The sequence below is a fragment of the Pogona vitticeps genome, chromosome 1 (genome assembly GCF_051106095.1).
Source record: "Pogona vitticeps strain Pit_001003342236 chromosome 1, PviZW2.1, whole genome shotgun sequence".
Taxonomy (NCBI): domain Eukaryota; kingdom Metazoa; phylum Chordata; class Lepidosauria; order Squamata; family Agamidae; genus Pogona; species Pogona vitticeps.
This window is the reverse complement of record NC_135783.1, coordinates 72,029,621-72,050,151: the sequence shown is the minus strand read 5'-3', so window position 1 is coordinate 72,050,151 and position 20,531 is coordinate 72,029,621. Positions and strand designations below refer to the sequence as shown.

Here is a 20,531-nt window from a genome sequence, read left to right as displayed (position 1 = left end):
TCCTTCCATTCACTGTGGATGAAAAAAAAGTGCCCAAGGCCAACTCAAAACACTCAACTCAGATTATTTACTCCTCATATGACTGGCACAAAAACAATCTCCCCCAGGAGGATAAATAATAAGAAATTATTATACACTGAGGTCAAATTATCAATTCATAATTTTCCTTCAATAATAGTAATCATGTGCTGTCAAGTCAATTCTGATTTATGGCAACCCTTTTCTGGGTTTTCAAGGAAGGGAATACTCAGGAGTGGTTTACTATTCCCTTCTTCTGGGGGTGTTCTGGGGCTGCGCAGCTTGCCCAAGGCTACACAGGCTGGCTTTACCCACAGGAGGCACAGTGGGGAAGTGAACTCCTAACCTCTGGCTTCTACAGCCAAATACCTACAGTAATTCATTGACCTATCCAGCCAGCTATTTTTCCTTTAGGAAGGGCTTTTCTATTAACTGTAACACAAGTTTCAGAACATTGAAACTTGCATTACATCAAAGACATCTCCAAATTTAATTGAAAAAACTCCAGTTTGAATAATATACTTGCATGTTTAGAAAAAAAAAATACACAGATGGGAGATGGGAGGCACCTCACTTTGAGGGCTCTTCAGGAACTATAACCCAAGTTCCAGCTCACAAACTGCAGAGCCTTTTCAATTTTGTGAGGTACTTCAGCAGCTGTTTCCAGAATCTGTTTTTGCTACTCAAACACTTTGGTAGTATTCTGCTCAGCACAAGAAAGTGATGTGGTAAACACTGAGAATAAACACAGGGCTGTAATATAGAAGTAAAATCCATGAACAAATTTTGTACCAAAAGCAGAAAACAGTATTCATTATATTTGTATGGTCTGTCACACACATTTTTACCCTGTCATTTTTAGTCCTCTTAAGCAGGGGTCCTGACCCCCAGTTGCCATAGCCTTGGGAGGACCAGGCCACGGAGACACATCTCCCGTCCCCCGCACGCACGCCCCCGATGCACAGCTCACCCACCCGCACGCACAGGTGCCCTGCTCCCCACCCGAGTGTGCCCCGCATCCAGGCATGCGCGTGAGCACTCCCCCCACCTGCAAGCGCACCCCAGCCATCCGTGCAAGCCTTCTGAACGTCTCTTTGCAGTCCAAAGAGCTAGAAACTGGTTGTGATGGCCATCTAACCACCTCGGTTATCAGCGGCAGTATGACTCTGTGTTCTGACTGCTCATAAATATGACATCCTGCACTCATGTCCTGCTTGTGGGATTCCTATGGAAACAGCTGGCTGACCACTATGGGTCTGGAATGCTGGACTAGGTGGGCCTATGCCTATGGTCTGACTGACCCTAATTCCTCTAATCCTAACTCTGCCATCACCTTGATGAGCAATGAAAATTAGGATAATCATGTTTATATCCTGTGGCTCAAAATTCAAAATGTGGGAGTCAAGAGATATTGAACCTCTTGCTTTTAGCACAAATTGTAGCACCGATAATAGCACTGCCCAACCTCAAGACAACCTGTTGCTTCAGGTACAACAGCAGATTGCACTGTCTTGACCCTACCCCAAGTCAAAGTACGGTATGTGGTAACATAGTGCCAGAGGCTGAAGAAGCAACTTTACTTTTTGCAATAAAAAGTCGCATGAACTCTTCATGCCCGTAATGCAGTTATTACATAGCCAATATCTCTGAGGCGGCTCTGCAGTAGTGGTAGAGCAAGCCCTGCCAGTTTTCATATTGCTTGAAAATTTGAGCAGCACCCACCTTAATCCTTCTTGATACATTCAGTGATCTCTAGGAGTGATACTTGCAGAAACTTGTATTACAAGCATTTATCAAAACTTAGATAAAAGCTTTTCTGTGTTCAGCTACAAACCTCTGTGCAGTGATTTTATTTTGATTAACTTTGGCCAAGGTGGGGAAGAATCTTGAAATGGCAGAGGCAAAACAGTTCCAACTGGTGACTTAAGTGAATTTTTAAAAAAACTTCTTTTGTTCAGCTCGGCATTTGACTGATGGTTTTATACTTGCTTTCATGTTTTAATTCCTGCAGTTGAAGTTGTTTATTTATTGGCTTTAGTGCTTTGGCTGTTATTTGAATATGCATTTCATTGCCTTTTGTTAGCTGCCTTGGGAGTACTTTATGCTAAATGCTAGGATAGAGACATCAAACATGAAACCAAAGTGTTTCATTAACATTGACGCAATAAGAGCAAATCTCATGGTAGGATGTTTCTGTATTGTTTGCCAAGTACCCAGAAATTCCACCCAAATCGCAAGACTTGGATTTACTTGCTTATTAATTCATTTCATTCCAGGGTGGGAAACCATTGGACCTTCATATGTTCTTGATTTCAGTTCCCAAAAGCTCCATCGAACATGGCCAACAGTAAGGGATTTATGAGAGTTCTAATGCAAGCACCTAGAGGGGAAAGGTTTCCCCACCGATTTTATATTGTCAGATATATGAACTAGCATCCAGTTGGCTAAAAACGACAAGGGCAGTCATGTAAACATTGCGACAGGCTCCCATTTTCACACTGGTTGAAAGAGTGGGTCACACAATTGGTCATGTAATGAGAAACCTGCTGGAGTGAGGGGATTCTTGTGCTCCACATTTAGGCAAACAAGACCCTATCCGAAGAATCAGTTTTACTTTTATAGGAAACCAGAATGACCCAAAGAAGTAGCATCATCTAGTTCCAGTTCAAACATGAGCATGCTTTTAGTTACAAAGGTGGAAAACCTGAGTTTCCTTTATCTGACATTATTACTGCTGCTAGTAGTTAGTTTCTCTTATTTTCTTCAAGAGGGCAACCTATTTTGTGGTAGCAGCATCAGCTCTTCGATATGTATACAGTCAGTGACCCAAAAGTAATGTCTCACATGAACAGCGATGTGCGGACAGCCAATCCCATAGATCACTCCCACCCAGCAGGCACCCCACCACAAAGATAGATGGTGCTGGCCATGTGGGTAAGCCACTGTGACTGCTCTCCTCAATCACTCACAGGTTTGATTATTCCCCAAGTTTTTCCCATTAGATACCCACACTACGAGGAAGTAGTTGCCCTGCTTCAAGCATACATTTAGGAATGTGTATTTTTGCATCCATGTATAGCCATAGGCTTACAATCTTTCAAGCTATCTTAAAGTGCACAGATAGCCAGTGAGTCCATTAGGTTTACTAGAACGCATGCCCTATTCAGATATAAAAACTTGCGGGGAAAAGTATATTATACCTTAATCCCACAATATCTTTTCTCTGGTTATTTTTTCAGGTGGAAACACTTCTTTCCAGCAACTTTGACCATATCATGTACTGTATTTGCTGGTGCAAATGGAATACTGCCTATGTGAGGTTGTTGTATCTGTGGACCTACGTAGGTCATTTTCCCCCCTGCATTCTGTGCTTCTGAAAAGGGCAAGAAACTATACCAAAACTTGTCACAAAAGGCACTGAAGGGTACTAATTTGAATTATAGGCCTGAAGGAATCCTACATAACTGTTTTTCATCAAATCTATATTTTCCTGTTATATGTACAGCTACCTCCTCCTTTGCTAGGAAGGCCATTTTAAAGATTTCTCTAAAAGGCCCTTGTAGAAGGGTACTAGAGAATGACAGGCACTGAAATAAATTATTTAGAAGTCTGTATACTGATGGCTCAAACAGCCATCTGCTTTCCACTGCAACTCTGTGTGTTTGAATTTGTACTCTATTGCCTTGTCAAGGGGAGGGAGATGCCAGGGACAGAAATGCCCTTCTGTAAACTGTGATGCCTTCCCTCAAGAAACCCACCAAATTCTGTGGGAACTTTGTCATCTGAAAGTGTAGATCAGGCTCATCATGAGACTTTGGCTTAACTGAAGATCAGGAATAAAAAAAAGGGTTATGTGGAAAAGTTATGTTTTTGAATTACGAACTCCCCAGTCCCTCAGCTTTGTAATCAGAGAGGAGCATGAACCACCAAATCGTTGGTTTGTGCCAGTTTGTTTTTTGGCCAAACGGGTGTCAAGCAGTTTCCAGCATCCCAACCACCACTGGGCACCCACTCAGAGGCAGTGCCCAAAGGAGGCAGGGCAGGGAAGCTGGGGGCACTACGTCTAAGTGGTCACCCGCCAGAGGTGGTGGGGCTGGGAAGCACTGAACACCTCTTTAGTCAAAAAAACTGGCACAAACCCTTGGTTCGGCCATTTGTGTCCATATGTATTTGTAATCTTAGGAACACTACCCTTTCTTTGCCTCTGTTATCTCTCTGAAACACTGAGATAATCCTAGATGTATTTGTACCAAATATGTGTCACTAGAATCTAGAAAAATTCCTTTTCTGGGCAAGAAATTCCATAATCCTTCAGCCACCATGAATGCGACAAGTTGGGATGCAGTACATAAAGTTTCATGCTAAATAAAATGTGTTGGCCTTTAAGGTATTACAAGACTCTGTAGATTTTTCTGTGGCAATTATGGCTAAGCCTCAAGGAATGAAAAGCAGGTATGGAGAAGGGTAGCAATTCTAATAGAGACATTATCATGTTGATCGAAAACCAAGCTTTATCCCCAATCCAGGTTGTTAAAATATACAGAGCCCAGAGGTACTGTTATCACTACTGGAAAGGTTCAGAATATGTAAGAATTCTGCAAGACAGACTCCACTATGTCTGCCTAGATCTTTACTGAGAACTGATATTTCAAATGGACTCAGCTTTAATTCTTTCAATAAATCTTTACCCCTTAAAATGAATCTGAAAGATTTTGCATACTGCAGCATAAGTGAAATTTACTGGATAGTACCAATATCAGGGTTGGCTTTGAAGAACAGTAACTCAAGCTAGGTTACTGTTGGCTCTCATCTGTGAAGATAGGATGAGATCAAGTCATAAATATACACATTCTTTAATGGTAGAAACTAGTGCTAATTCACAGATCCTGGTAAAACTCTGTCCATTTTCTGCATAAATTAACACCTGCCTTTCCCAGCTAAAAAAAGCTGTTACCATTATATCTAGGATTAGATACCTCCAAAGATCTATACCACATTTGTTATAAACTGCTCAAAGCAATTCACTTAGTTCAAACTGATACTGTTGGACAGCAGTGTAAAATCTGCTGTTTTCTTCAGTGCAGAATGATGCATAAGTCCCCAGCAACTACAAAACCATCCAAATGAGATAAGAAGGAAGAATACTGAGGACTAGTAACTTTTTACACTGGTTAATTAGAATACAATTCTCTAGGAGAGGAAACATAATAACTGCATGAAGTTGAGAAAGGGGGGGGAGAAATAAAAGCACAATCTTAGTACTTTAAAATTATTTCAAACGCAATGCTGCTTGTGAATCTCTCTCTCTCTCTCTCAAAAACAAAAACATATCTTTTCTACATTTGTTTTTAAAACAACAAATTCTCAGCATCCTGACACATTTTTACAAGTTCCTCCTTTCCACAAATCAACTCAGCTTCTACAAAGGGCAAACATGCTTTTCTACCCATGTCTCAAGAGAGCAAACCTGTCATATAAAAGTGTTAATTTATTACAAGCCAGTCTTTAAAGCACAAGTAATATCAAACCAGTTCAACCTTGAACCACTGGGGATGCACCAAAAGCCCACAGGGGTTCTTTTCAGAACACTTTGGTTAACAGCTATTCAGTCTTAATAATTTCTTGTCCTTCTCTGAAGGAAGAAAAAGAGGGGGGAAAAAAGAAAGCAGAAAGATATATTCAGGTTTACCATTATCACTAGAGATGCATTTCCTTGGCATGTTGTAACAATCCATATCTTAACTGGATGAGTTCTTCAGCAATTCAGGGAAAAATAGCTGAACTGTACTAAAAAAGGAGCAATTGGAGCATCAACCTGGATAGGTTTATATTCGTAGTTGGTCCAGAGGGAAAAAAGAAGGAAGAAACTGGCTTTTATTCCTCAGAGTTGTCATCTGAAGTCACTTGCAGTACCCACTGCATTGTTTAAAAGGACAAAAAACAAACAAACAAACGAAGCCACGTGTTTGTCTCCTCTTTGCCTGCTTTCTTTTTCATCGAGATTGCAGCTTGGGTGTTTTTTTTTCTTCCTGAGTGCTACATAGTTTGCACATCCACCATGACATCAGAGTGCTGTAGCAAATGGAAGGCTGCCAGCCTTCATTGCAATGCAGAGGCCGATTCTGCGTGGGTCATGCAGACTTCAGGACATTGGCGACCTCCAAACCACTCAAGCCTGATTGGTTTCTCCAGGGGAGTCAATTCCTTTCCACCCTTGGGCAGACAGGGACGAAAACCTACAACCTGCGATACCTCACTCCCACCCTCACTCCTGGCAACCAAATAAAGCCCTCTTTCTGACTCCAGTGAATTTAAGACAGTAACAGTGAGAAAAGAGCAGGTTTCACCAGGGGACAAAAATAAAACAAAATAAACTCCAGAACTATTAAGTACCTCTGTAGATAAAGCAGGGCCATTTGACCTGGGGAGGGAGAAGAGGAAAAGGCACTGAGTAAAATATCTCCCCCACTCCCATGTGCCCAGAAAAATCCAAATATAGTCGATAAATTCAGTGAGTCAATAGCTTCAGCCTCGTGATCCAGCTGACTAGCAAAGAGGGTTCAGCGGAGGAGGATTTTGTCGACGAGGTGACTGGTGGCTTTTTGGCTCCATCCTCCTGGAAAGGGATGGTTGCACTGTTGTGAAGATCCACATTAACAAAACACCGGCTTCCCCTGATGTAGTCTGCGCCCCTCACCAGCTGCCTTTCTGCTAAAGGCCTGGAAAACTGATGCTGCAGTGGGGAACTTTCTTCAATAATGGGTGGGATTCTCTCATTGCTGAAGTACCGGCAGAGAGCATTTTCACCTGTAACACAAAACAGGAGATTCAGAAATCCTCGCACTGGTAAAGCCCCAGAGGCTGAGGCACGGCATGCCCTGAGGACATGTTCACAGTCATGCTCCTTGTACATTCATATGGCACCAAGTGTTCCCCTTTATCCTGCATGGAAGGTGGGTATCACCTTGAACTAGGAAGGTAGAATTACCTTCTAACTCATTTTTATCAAGAATTTATCAACATTCACAGATGTCTTCATATTTGGAATGGAAGGAATTGATTTTTTTTTCCTGTTTAGAATGGAATGTGCAAGAAATCAAAACAGGGACTCAGCCATCCAGGACCAGAATTTTGAAAGGTTAATGGTCACAAATCTGGCTTTGAATCCTTGAATATCCAACCATTTTAGAACTGTTCTGTGATTGCCACCTCTTTCCTAAGATTCTTCTTATCTTTAATGGCTGTAAGGCAGCTGCGACACTGATCTCTCTATCCTGGGAACACCTGTACTGACTATCACTGGTGCAGAAGGGAGAGAATTTCATTTCAGTTAGTTGTTGAAGGATCAGTCAAAATCTGCAGATTTCCTATTCAGGTAGGGGGGAAATGAGTTTTGAAGAATGAATATCTGGAAGAAAGTGAAACTTGCATATTTTCTATTTCCTAACCTCTCTCTAATGCTATCACAATTTGCATCCTGATCTTACCCTCTTTTCAAATTTCTCCAACACAAACTGAAGAGGAGAGATCATCTTTAGGGCTGAGTTAAAAGTTAGGTACGAAGGTAGGCACTTTAATCCTATGCTTGGTTCTCTTAGGAGAAGGGGGGAGGGAGTCTGAGAAGAGTTGATTTGGATCAAAAACATGGAGAGGGTGGTCCCACAATTTTCCTTCTCATAAGCCAACCTCTGAAAACCTACAGAAATAAATTTGTGCATCGAGAGGGTAGAATGGTAAGAAGTCAGTAAGGAGCACTCTTCTCGTCTCACCGTTTCTCCCCTCTGAATCATTCTCTTACCAAAGCTGCCTGTCCCTCAACAGTCGTAACCAAATGTTATTTTAATGCCTACAGGTTATGAGGACCTTCAGCTTTGCAGATGTTTGAGAATCAACTCCCAGAATCGTTAATCACTGGTCATACTAGTTAGGACTCCAAAATACCATGTTCAATACTTCTGGAGGGCCATAAACAGCAATTCATCTTATTCAATCCTTTCCTTGCCCAATAAAACTCAATAAAGGCTATACTTTTTTGTGCATGTTGTTGTCTTCTCCCGACACTCAGGCAACTCAGATTCTGGTAACTATTGCTACACACAAGGACCCGGAATTTGCCTCACAATGTCAAGCAAAGGAATAATAATCTCAGAGCAAGAGAGCAAAAATTAGGTTCTGCTTTTCATTATACCAAACTGGTTGCCTCCAGCTCAGAGTGGTAGCACAACACAGATAAAGCACTAGCCACTTTTGAATGTAAGGCTCCTAAAAAGGTCCAATGAAGAGGTCAGCAAGTTAATTGTTTTCAAATACATGGTGGAACAGATTAGAAGAAATGGAGGCCACCAACATTCCATACCTTGGCACTGTCTTTTACGTTGAGATAGTGAGGTGTTGGCCATGGACAGTCGGCCAGTCCTGATCAAAGTTTCAGATCAGAATTCCTCAATGTGGTGCCTTCCACATGTGTTAGACGATGGCTTACATCATTAACAACAGACATTGAGCATACAGCCTGGAGAGAGCAGGACTTTTAGTCAAACACATCTGGAGGAGTCCAAGTCGAGGAAGCCTGGTTTAGAATATAATACAGTGGTGCCCCGCATAGCGACGACAATCCATTCCAGGATTAACGTCGCTATCCGGATTCTTTGCTATGCGCGGGGGGGGGGAACCCATAGAAACGCATTAAACTCCGTTTAATGCATTCCTATTGGGGAAAAACTCACCGGTAAGCGAAGAATCCCCCATCCGCCCGCCATTTTTGCCGCCTCGGTAAGCAAGGCGCAAAAATGCTGCGGGCGGCCATTTTCCCCCAGCTGGGCGGTGCTGGCTTCCGAGCGCCCGCGGTGGACGCTTCCCCAGGGGTTGCTCTGAAGCAGGCTTCAGAGCAACCTCCGGGGAAGCGTCCACTGTGGGCGCTCCAACCTTATCCCCCCAGCTGGGCGGTGCTGGCTTCTGAGCGCCCATGGTGGACGATTCCCCGGAGGTTGCTCTGAAGCAGGCTTCAGAGCAACCTATGTGGAAGTGTCCACCGCAGGCGCTCCGAACCTTCTCCCCCAAGCTGGGCGGCACAGGCTTCGGAGCGACCACCAGGGAAACCTCCACCGCGGTCGCTTGGAAGCGGCCGCCGGTCAGCTGGGGGGAAATGAGGCCTATGGAGAAAAATCGCAACGCGATTTTTCCCCATAGGAAACATCGTGATGCGATCGCTTCTGCGATCGCAAAATCCGCATCGCTATGCGGATTCGTCGTTAAACGGGGCACTCGTTATACAAGGCACCACTGTATACTGTATGTGGAACAAAATTTATGTTCTGGCTGCTCAGGCAGGGAAGTTACACTAATAATAGGGATGGAAGGGCAGCATAAACAAAAGCAGAGCTGGTATAGCTCAGCACCCTGTGAAGCCAGGTATTCAAAACCTCACTGTTTCACCTGGGAGAGGGATCAGCCAAGATTATCCAGAACTTGTGTTGTATAAAGGACTATGTGCACTGTCACCTGTGTGGCCTCAGACAAGCTGCATGGTCTGAAAGCACCTCTACAATGAAGGACTAGCAAATAACGTCCAAGTACTTTATACCTAGAAAACCCTGGGAGTATTGCTAGAAGTTGGAATCTACCTGATGGACCACAATTAATTAATAACAAACTGATACAGCCTTCTGAACATTTATGGTAGGTTACCCTACTGCTGAGGCAAAGGCTACCTTATTGACTCCAGGCAGGACACCCATTAACAGGAAAATAAAGGCCGAAAGCTGTGCTTCAACAACGAAGATTCCCCACTATCAGTTTCTGGTACCCAGGCATGGCAAAGGCAGAAGTGGATGCTTGACATCCTGCAAAACTACAGAATGTGTATCCACCATCAACTTTGCTGGATAGGCAAGTGTGGAAACAGTGGCCCCAAACATGGAACTTTGCTGAACTCTGGCAGGAATGCAGGAGTGGACTTTAAAAAAGCAGCCCCCACCCCAAACAAGATCTCGTTACCTTTCCTCCCCACTGCTCGAGGCTTGGAGAAAGGTTCTACTGCTCCCAACCAGTTTCCATCTGCAGGCATGGACAATGGCCGAGGTTTACCTGAAGGAAACAGAGAACAAGATTCTAAGAATGCAATGCTATTGTGAAAGGGTAAGATCAAGTTAAAATCAAATTAGCTGGTTCTACAACTGTATTAATAATGAGATGCTTTTGCACATACCATTGAAAAGAGGAAGAGACTAATTCACATTCATTAGCGTGCCTTGCGGCATCAGAATGAGAACTCTTAGGAGCTGTGGAATGGGATAAGGATGGATCTAAACTGTGAACATCACCACCAGCAAGACTGGGGCTGGTGGCAGCAATTTGGGGGCTTAAAAACCCTCCCTTACTCTGTTCCACAGCTCCCATAGGGTTCCCCAGGATGAAGGGGATCCTTAGGGATCCTCGGAATTGAGGGGAATGGGAAGTTTTTACCTGCTCTGAAATGGCCGTGGCACAGCTGCAGCTGATGACATAATCCAATTTGCGCAACAGGATTTCAGCCTATATGCCCTTTGCTCCATCCTTTTGCTGTTTTTTATATAATCACACACCCAGAAGCCAGCTGGGGGAGGTGGTTTTGGACATTATGGGCAGGTTTGGTGGGGGGAATCTCAGTGATTGATTGATTGATTGATTCTGGGCCTTTTTAAAACTAGAAATGACATTCTAGGCACTTTAGTTCTGAAAAAAGGACCCCCACAATTAATGATTCTACATGCCAAAATAAAATCTGGGCTATGCAGTGGGGCCAAAGCCTGTAAAACAGCTTGCAGGGCAGACACAGTCTATCAGTAGCACCTGCCTTCAACTCTAGGAAAGTAGAAATCTCTTGCATGTCTACCAATGAAAGAGTCCTAATAATTTCAGGAGGATTTACTTCTAGGTCAGTGCATATATGACTGCAGTTTAAATCTTACGACTGTGTACACGCACACACATTTCTAATGTGTAAGCACTTCAGGACATTTCATTACAACTGCCATCACTTACACAATTCCTGATATCTTAGCTTAGTCAAATTTTGAATGTCCATGTTTGTGTGCATAAACAAAGTAAGCCATTAAAAAGTGATGACTCAATGGGCTTTTATTTGACAAATGCTACTAAGTGGGTTTAGACATAAAAGTCCAAAGAAAACCATGTTTCTTAGTATTCCATGTTTAACATGAAAGGCATCAGAGGAGGTCACTGAAAGTAGGGTTGGACATCTTGTGGGCCTTCAGATATTGTTTCTCTGCAAGTCCCTTTATTCCTCACCACTACTCATGCTGGCTTGGGGTAATGTGATTTGTGGTTCAAGAATCCAGAGAGGCCGCAAGCTGCTCACCTCTTGTCCAGCGCTTTGGAAAATCACACACACTCACACTCCCACATAGATGCAGAGATGTTTCTCACCGTATGACTGTGTTTTTTCCCTCATCTTTGCTGGCAGTATATTTGCTGCATCCATGGGATAACCAGGCAATGGATCAGAATCAGTAAGAGTAAATCTTCGTCTCCTGCATTCTTGATCCAGGAAAGAATTGGGAGATTCTGCACCTTTGCAACCAGGTGGGGGTTGCTTGGGTTTAATGCCTCCTCCATAAACAAAACTCCCCTTTTCGTCCCTAGAAAGATATTGGATTTGATTAGGTGTATACATAAAAGAAGTTAAATACCAGTACTCATGAACAATCCTTTGCCTAGCTTGGAGGAAAAGGCAGTTTTCAGCTATTACTGAGCAGAAAAGGCAGGTAAGACATTAGTAAGGTGCAATTTCATACAGTTTCAGGAAAAACATAACACATCGTACTGGCCCTAGAACTGAGAGTCTCACCCTTTTTCTCGTTTGTGTAAATGCAATTTCCTACCTCCCATGGTTGCAAGTGACAGCAAGTCTGAAGATCTGTAAATAAAAGAATGGAGCCACCACAGACGCCAGACAGGTAGCTGAATAGGATTTCTGTGATCAGGAGCAAAGCTTTAAGTGCTCAGCAATTCACCTTCCTCCTCCTTAGGATTATTAACAAACTCATGAATCATGCAAATCAGTCCCTGCTTGCCAATCAATTATGCATACCAAGAGAATTTATGCAGTTTTGCTTGATTGGCATAACATAACATGCAATACAGAATACAGTATTTCTGGGTGCCAAATTTGTATAAAAAATTAGTTTATTTCACAACAAAGAATGACAGCAGCCTGAGTGCTTGACAAAGGATGGCAGAGAAACATTGGGACGGGACAAAGCTTTGAGGTAAGCAAATGAGGTAAGGCTGAATAATGCTAGAGGGAAGAGAGTCACTGGCCAAGGGTTACAGCAGAGGTGGAAGACATCTGGCCCTCCACATGTTGGGATTTTAACTCCCAGAAGCATGACCACTGGCAAGGGCCTATGGGAGCGGTACAACAGAAAGTCCATGAACTCTACATAAACAGACCCCTGCCTGGTTATGACAAGATATAACAAATTCAGATTGATCAATTTTATTTAACTTTTCCACTAGCCAATATTCAAGATACTTTCAATCTGGTTTTGAATGGAAAGTAAAAATAAAACTTCAGAACATGTTGAGACAACAATAATTGTGTGCTTTCAAGTTAATTCTGACTTATGGATACCCTTTTCAGTATTTTCTAGGTAGAGATTACTCAGAAGTGATTTACCATTCCCTTCTTCTGGGGATGCCCTGGGATTGTGCAGCTTGCCCAAGGCCAGACATGATGGCTCTTCTAGGATGCACAGTGGGGAATTGAACTCCCAAACTCTGGCTCCATAGCCGGACACGTCACTGAGCTATCCAGCCAGCTGTACACAGCCTAAGACTGCAAATGGATAGAAAAGTAGTAATAAACAACGTTTTTAAAAAATGGAGAAGGCAGCCTTAAATTACTAGCCATCAAAATCTTGAAAGAACAGGGTGGCTTTAACCTCTGATGAGGACTTTTTCCTCCCATAGTCAATGACAAGAACTACCATGAGTTTCAAAGGAAACAGGCTGCCATCTATAATCTCACTCTAGTTAAAATATTCTGATTACTAACTGGCCAGAATCCTATTGGTGTTCCTGTGTCTGCATAATTTGCTGTTGCTCTCTGTGGATAGCTGACAAAATGCCAGATCTTATCTTGGCTGTGCCATTCAGACACACAGCGGCCCCTCATCAATTTGCTGCTAGCATTTTTAAGCAGAGGACTGGCTCTATTTCAAAACATGCTGAACAGGCTGGTACTTTGGAAAGAGGGAGGCGCCCACAACAGAGTGGCAGAGGAAACTGAAGTGTTAGCACAGGCAGAGCAAGCCTGCCAGTCAAGCACAGGAGGAAGGAGAGGGAAGCGCAAGCAAGGCAACAACAGCATGAGGTGAAGGAATGAAGGAGCTCACACTAAACAAAAGGAGGCAGGACAAGCAGACACAAAGTACTGTACTTTGTGTCTGCTTGTCCACAGTACACAAAGAGGGAGGGGAGTCTTTTAAGAAGGAGCACCAGCTGCTCAAAGCAGAGGACTGGCTCCACTTCAAGTGCACTGGCCACTTGGCTAGCACTTTTGCAAAGAGGGCAGCTGGCTAAATACTGAGCCGCAGGGGAGGAAGGAAGGCAGCTATTACATGGTAAGAGTTGATGGTAAATGGAAGGAATCTGGAAGAGGAAGATATAAAACAACCATATGAACTTTCCCAAAACAGAACAGATTTTGATCAGGCAGAACAACACAGGATGTTTTTATTAAGCAATATGGAGCTAACAGCCTACCGAGGAGCATAGGGAATAGCTGGTGGTGGAGGTATATAAAGGTCCAGGATAGCTGGCTTCTCTTTCTTCAGGGAAGCTTCCATGGTGCTTTCTGGTGACTGGGTTGTTGTTGGGGGTGGGCTGGTCTGCAGCAAGAAAACATAAGAGAAATCCTTAAGTAAAAATGAAGCACACCATGTATTTTGTCCTTTCCATCACTGGTATGACAAAGAATTTCTCATTTTAACCTCCCACTTGAATTTCTGGTAAAAATTATTTGATTACATCTTTTACTTTTTGATTCTCTATTGTGTCTCTGTGCATGAAATGTCTATATAGTGCTTTCAAATAAGTACTAGCTTAAAGCACCACATATATCATGGTAAAATAAATACGTCATATGTGGAACTGCCTTACACTTTTTTATTTCCCCTGCCCCTCTTTCTTTGTGTATATGAATCTGCACTGGGCCTGCAAAAAAAGCAGAAACACAGAAGCATTTGTGTAATGCAGCATTTTATACTAGTTTTCTACAATAAAAAGTTTAAAACCTAGGGTGGTAAACTTATCAGTCAGCAATTCAATCTCTAGCTTCCCAATTAAAGATGTGGGCAGTTCAACCCTACTTCTGGGCCTCCTTTTACTTCCCTTGCAATCAAATGGGGGCTACTTTCCTCAGCAATGTGAAAGGGAAGTTATATGTGTTTGTATGTGACATTCTCAAATTATTTGGCTGTGTCATCATGCAGGTCTTTCATTCATATGGTGATCACACTGTGCCTATGTGGCTTCAGACTCCATTTTGAAGCATCATGGCATACAATTCTACACAAAAAGCAGATACTGTGTTTCTGCCCATCCATGGTTCCATGAGGTGACTCCCCTGTACAATTTACACAGGAAATGAGGCATATGCTGAGCTTTGCACACACTTTATAGCTGTATTATCATTACCATCACCATCATTATCATCATAATCCAACAATACCAGGCACAGTCAATCAAAATGATAAAAACATTGACTAGTATTATTTAACAGATACAAGTTTTAACCAAAAACCTAAGTAGCAAAGAAATATCAACTAAGTATATGCACTGTTTTTGTAGCTCTGAATGGTTTTATTTCTGAGATCTGCAACTGCGTATAATACTGTGTGATATTCCTTAATGTTGGGCATTTCCCAAGGCCCAATGACTATGGGGACCACTGAGGTATGTTCCATCCACAAGCGAGATATTTCAACTGCCAGATATCTATATTTTGTTAAGTTTTTCCAATTCTTTAGCTTCAACTCTGGCATCTCCTATAATTGCAATCTCAATGATCCAGACATGTTTTCATTTTATTACGACTATGTCTGGTGTGTTATGTTCAAGGTGCCCATCAAGTTTGGATCTGGAAATCCCACAAGATCTTGATTAGGTTGAGACTTCCATCTTGATGCTGCAATGAGACAACAGCAAGAGGGTGGAGCTCCATCCCCTGGGCTGAATTCCGACCTGTTTGGGACCCCGGGGGTTAAAACTACCCCCAAGAGGTGGTGAAATGGGGGAGAAGCCTGTTGATCATGGGGGGGGGACGGTTAGCCCCGTTTTGATCCGGGAAACTCCCCAATCAACCAGTGGGCAAAACCATAGCTCACTTGCAAATCGTTGGCAGCCGGCAATAGAGTAGTGATAAATCAGCTAATTAACATTGTTGTTACCACTGGGTGAGAAATATTTTAACAACCATACTGCTTTATGACTATCCCTGGATGAGACAATCCCTATCCCAGAAATAGTGTCTCTTATCCCCACCACTTATAGAACAGCGGTGAATCTGGAGAGAGGGAAGAGACGCAAAGAAATTCAAATAAATTGGACACTAATTAGACATTTAATTATACTTCAAGTAAGGAAGTTTGGTATTGCTTTGGCGTTAGAAACTTAAGAAATCCTTCTCTTAAAATCATTATTAGCTAAACAACTCTGGGAGTTAAACTTGTTATGTTATGGCTATCTAAGCATTGACAAAAAGCCCAGAACAATGACTTTGAACACTCTATGTCGGCCTTAAGCTAGGAATCTGTTTGACCCTCCTTTTTTTCTGAGAACTAATTGAAGCATTGATAAATTAACCCTGGAAAGTCTAACAACGACAAGTCATCTTGGAATATATATCTGGATAATGTGGACCTATGTGGACCAATAAAAACATATGGATGTATCTTGGACCGCTTCTGGGGCTGGGTTACAAAAGACATAGGCCACGAATACAAACATTGAGTGAACTATTTGGTGAGCAAATGTCCTTGAGCTTCCAAGCGGGGGAAACCCTTTACGTCTGAGACTGGATTCAAGTTTAACCCTAAAGATGATCACTCTATTAAAATGGACCTATTGAAGCAAGTACTGATGAATTTGGACTGATTACATTGAGCAACTGGACAACATTCACTTGGAATACAATTATTTGATATCTGGGACATAATGTTACAACAAGGAACATTTTGGGATGAAACAAAATCTACCCTTCAAGCAATTTTAGAAATAGCAAGATCCCACAACGAAGAGGTGAAATTATTCAATGACCAGTTAAAGAGGGACTATAGTCGACAGGAAATAATGAACAAGGAAATGAAAGGGTGGTGGATGATGTATGGAAGAAAATAAAAGCCGCCCCCAAAGGAGGGGTTGGAGGAAATCAGAGAAAAAAATGTATTACATCAAATTCTAACTCTGGAGCCAAGGAGAGTCTTAGGTGTGCTAAGGGAAGATAAGGGGAGAGAACCAGCAGATTTAATTAAAAATAGGCTGAAAGATCTATTGGAGATAGACCAAGTACATAAAATGATCTCATAAGGTACAAGGGATGGCAGAATTTTTAGAGAGATAGGAATAAGAATTAGGAAAAGACAAACAAGAGGAGTGACTTAGAAAGATAAAGGAAAAAAAATATTAAGGTGGCCTTCAACGTTGAAAGCATGTATATACCTAACTTCTGGAATTGTAATGGGACATATATATTAGAAAAGAGAATCAAACTGAAATAAGAGATCACTAATCAGGGTAAGGCATAACACGATGGTTCTTAAGGTAAATTGAAGCTAGACATAAGAAAGAGGTAAAACAAATAGTTACTTAATTAACATATATTAGATTAGATATTGATATAGACATGACAGAAAAATGTGGAGATAGAAATGACTAAACAATTACAATTACAACTTTTAGAACCAATTTTAAAAAACAAATCAGGCCTCTCTGAAGCCGACAAAGTTTATTTTATGTTGAGTGACTCTTTACAGGATGTATCTGCGAGTGTAGCATCCTTTCTACACTATGTTACAATCCTGTGTAACAAAGACCAGCAAACTGTACTCCTCTTTTAACTTTCCTTTTATACGTTGTCTTGTCTATGCCAATAAAGGTCTGATTGATTGATAAAGAAAATCTATATAAAATGCTTAGATAACATTAATTATGTGTTAGGAACCTATTTAGTTATTATTGGTATAAAGTACAAAGTTGGTTGGTTAAACTGCCTCAAAATTATATAGATGTGAAACCAGAATTGCTTTTATTAGGTATTTTATTAGAGGATTTTGAGAACACTGTATACTATGAGAGCAATATTATGATAGCAGCCAATATTGTATGTGGTTCAAATGCTTAAAAAAGGTATAGATCTTGAAGGGACAACTAAGAAGACACCAAGACGAAAAAAAAAAACAAGTAATTATAAGCAACCCATATAACACAATGTTTAACAAGCATGAACTGTATGTAGATATGTTGAAAAACTAATAAAATGTTAATTTAAAAAAAAGTGCCAGCAGCTCTGCCAACTGAGCCTCCATACTCAGGAGACCCGAGAAAATGACACTTATGGGGTCAGCACCATCTGGCTCAGTCAGGGGGTAGTTAAGGGAACTGTCTTGACTCAAGAAGAAGAACCACCATGGGAGGCAGAGGGACTGACTGGGAAGAGTACCGGGGATCAGTGGGGACCACCTATAAAGAACAATAAAGTTCACTGTCCCAGCAGCATACTACAGCCCACAGGGTTGTTATGGTGATGCCCTTGGAGCCTTTGACATCTCCCTGTCCATGAAGAGGCTTGGGACCTACACCATTAGAAATTGGATTTCGATCATTATTTTTTTCTTTTCTTTGTTAAAATAAAAGTATTGCCATGCTTGATATACTCATTTTTCCTAACTGCCCACTCATGTTACTTTCAATGTACAGTATGTCATCAGTTTGCTTGAAGACCTGATCCATATCCTCCCCAAATAATTTTTTTTTAAAAAATTCCAATACTATTAAAAAAAAAAAAAAGATCTTGACTTGGTCATTTTCTGACACCTTCTCTACCTGATGTCCCCATGGGTTTCTGCAGGCTGGCAAGTTACTTTTTTTTTTTTTTTGCAAAATGACTAAACAACTACAATAACAACATGGAACCACTTTCACTCTGTGGTCCATATTAGCCTTTCAATCCATCTATACCACTGTTCAGAGGAATGATGATGGTAGCACCTGTTAGTATATACTTGCGCAGCAACTGCTGAAGAGTGTGCATAAAGAAGTCCTGAGAACTCTATCTGTGTATATCAGCAATTCATTTATTACTTAAGGTCCTGAAGGCATCAAACTAACTCCCTCCCATGCCATTACCTGTTCAGCCTCAAAATCAACATTTCTTTGAAGTAATTAATGCTTTTCTCATTTCCACATTCTCCCTCCCGGCCCTTGGGATCATAGAATCCATAATTTTGCTGATCTCAACAACTGCAAGGTCTAGGGTGGGTGGGGGCACAATTCAGCAAGGCTACAGAGGAGACTCTGAGTTACCCTGCTCTTTTAAACAAACATAATCCCTCCTCGTTCATTTTTCAACCCAGCAAATATTTACTTCAGAATTCATCTGCCCAGAAGATTAAAAGCAATTTGGCCCCAAATGGCCTTACTCGGACAGATCTGTCCCGATCAACAGTGTTCTCCTTCAGGGATTATATCTCCCCCCCCCCTCAACATAAAAATCATCCCTCCTGCCCTCCCACTTCTTTTTGGTATATTAAAAAGGGGAAATAATTTTATGCAGAAGGAGAGGTCACAATATACATTGGTCTTTTTTTCATTCTGCACAGTAACAGAAGGTGAAAAACTATTTTAATAACACTGTTTATGCAAAACTATGAGAATACATTACTTCTGAAATGTAACCTTTGGTTCTTAAGCCAGGAGCAGGTTTTTACATGTATGCACATTACACAGACATCCCACACAAGCATAGGCTCCCTCCTGTCTACGAAGTTTAATTTAAGGTACTGGTATGACCTAATAAAGACCTAAATTGATAAGGCCTGAGAGACCACCTCCATTTTCAAGCATCTAACGTTTAAACTAAAATGCTTCCTTAAGGTTCCCATCTGGGCACCAAGTTTAGATTGTAAAGGCACTTACTTGATGTGCACAAATGCCTGCATTCCAGATCTTCAAGGCCCACCAAAGCAGCATAAAACTGATTAGAACAGACAGAAACATGCACACAGGCCAGTCCTTCCTGGATAAAATCACTTCAGAATATAGTGGAATGTGAAAGAAATCACTGGATAAAATCTTCCTCCATGTTTTAAAAAAGAGAAGAGCTGCTTATGGGAAAGTGCCATGTCATGGTCCAAGGTAAACTAAAACAGTGGTGTTGGTCTCACACACAGAATAGCCACCCTGTGCCCCCTCACAAACATGCAGCCCTTGGGGGATTGTGCCATGTGGTTGTTTTGCAATCTTTAGCTAGCTCAGATGTGTAGGGCACCTTTCTTCTGTAGGCAGTTTTAGGGTACCATGGGCTTGTGGAGTTTTAAATATGCAGATGTTATGTTACATTTCCCCTTACCATAGTCAACATTAGAAGACAAAAAAAAGAGATAGTCACCTAGCATATAATCAAATAAAACAGGAGAGGTCTAAAAGCAAAAACAGAGCTTTATATGACTGAAAGTTACCTGAACAAGTGGTGGTTTCCACCTTAAGTTTTTAAGTGGGGCAGGAGTAAAATTAAAAGATCCTGTGTGGCGTTTCTTCACCAGTAGTGTAACTCCAGAAGGATTCTCACGGAGTTTCCTCACAAGGTTTTTCAGCTGCCAACCCACCTTCAAAATAAACAAAATTGTTTAACTGGATAATTATGAACACAAGATCTGGATTATGTCAGAGATTACATTATATCCACTATATCATCACCTCACATGATAGACATATTAGTTTGAGCATCTTCTAGCAGCTACATATTAAGTCTTTATTTTGGTAGGGTTTTTTGTGTTCAAGGGTACAAGTGCAACGTTTTAGTGGATGCTCTCCTTAGCTTTCTGATGGTACGTACAAATATGACATCATTCACACATCATTCACATTCCTAGTTTGAGAGCACAAATAGAAGATATAATAAATCAGCTCTGCAGTCTCTTTATCACCACACAATGCTAAGACAAGCTGTATTCTACTTTTGTAAAACACCCCATCCCAAGGTTGTATCTGTACCTATAAGGAGATAAGGAAACTGGGTTGCCTAGCATCTCTATCAGTAAGAGAGACACACTAGCCTTGCCGAAAATATTGGTCATTGAATCCAGTTCCACATCCCCATCTCTTCAATGGATGCATATCTAGTGACTAAGGGACTTCATCAAGCCACTTGGCCTTGGCTAAAAGAAAGAATTGGTGTGGGCAGGGCAAAGCAAACGGATACATAGAATTTGGCCAGCAGTGGTGATGAATAT

General features: G+C 41.7%; 1 protein-coding gene across 2 annotated transcripts in view; it reads right to left on the bottom strand.

The window, feature by feature from the left end:
* Positions 1 to 4,855: 4,855 nt before the first annotated feature.
* The window catches only part of CNKSR3 (CNKSR family member 3), an 83,276-nt gene continuing 67,600 nt past the window's right edge, over positions 4,856 to 20,531 (bottom strand). For both annotated transcript variants that reach the window (XM_072995079.2, XM_072995083.2), the window contains 5 exons: positions 19,758 to 19,904; positions 13,786 to 13,910; positions 11,446 to 11,657; positions 10,015 to 10,104; positions 4,856 to 6,825 (listed from right to left, as the gene is read on the bottom strand). In XM_072995079.2, coding sequence (XP_072851180.2) covers positions 6,527 to 6,825; positions 10,015 to 10,104; positions 11,446 to 11,657; positions 13,786 to 13,910; positions 19,758 to 19,904 — 873 coding nt within the window. In that variant the 3' untranslated portion in view covers positions 4,856 to 6,526. The remainder of the gene's footprint in view (positions 6,826 to 10,014; positions 10,105 to 11,445; positions 11,658 to 13,785; positions 13,911 to 19,757; positions 19,905 to 20,531) is intronic.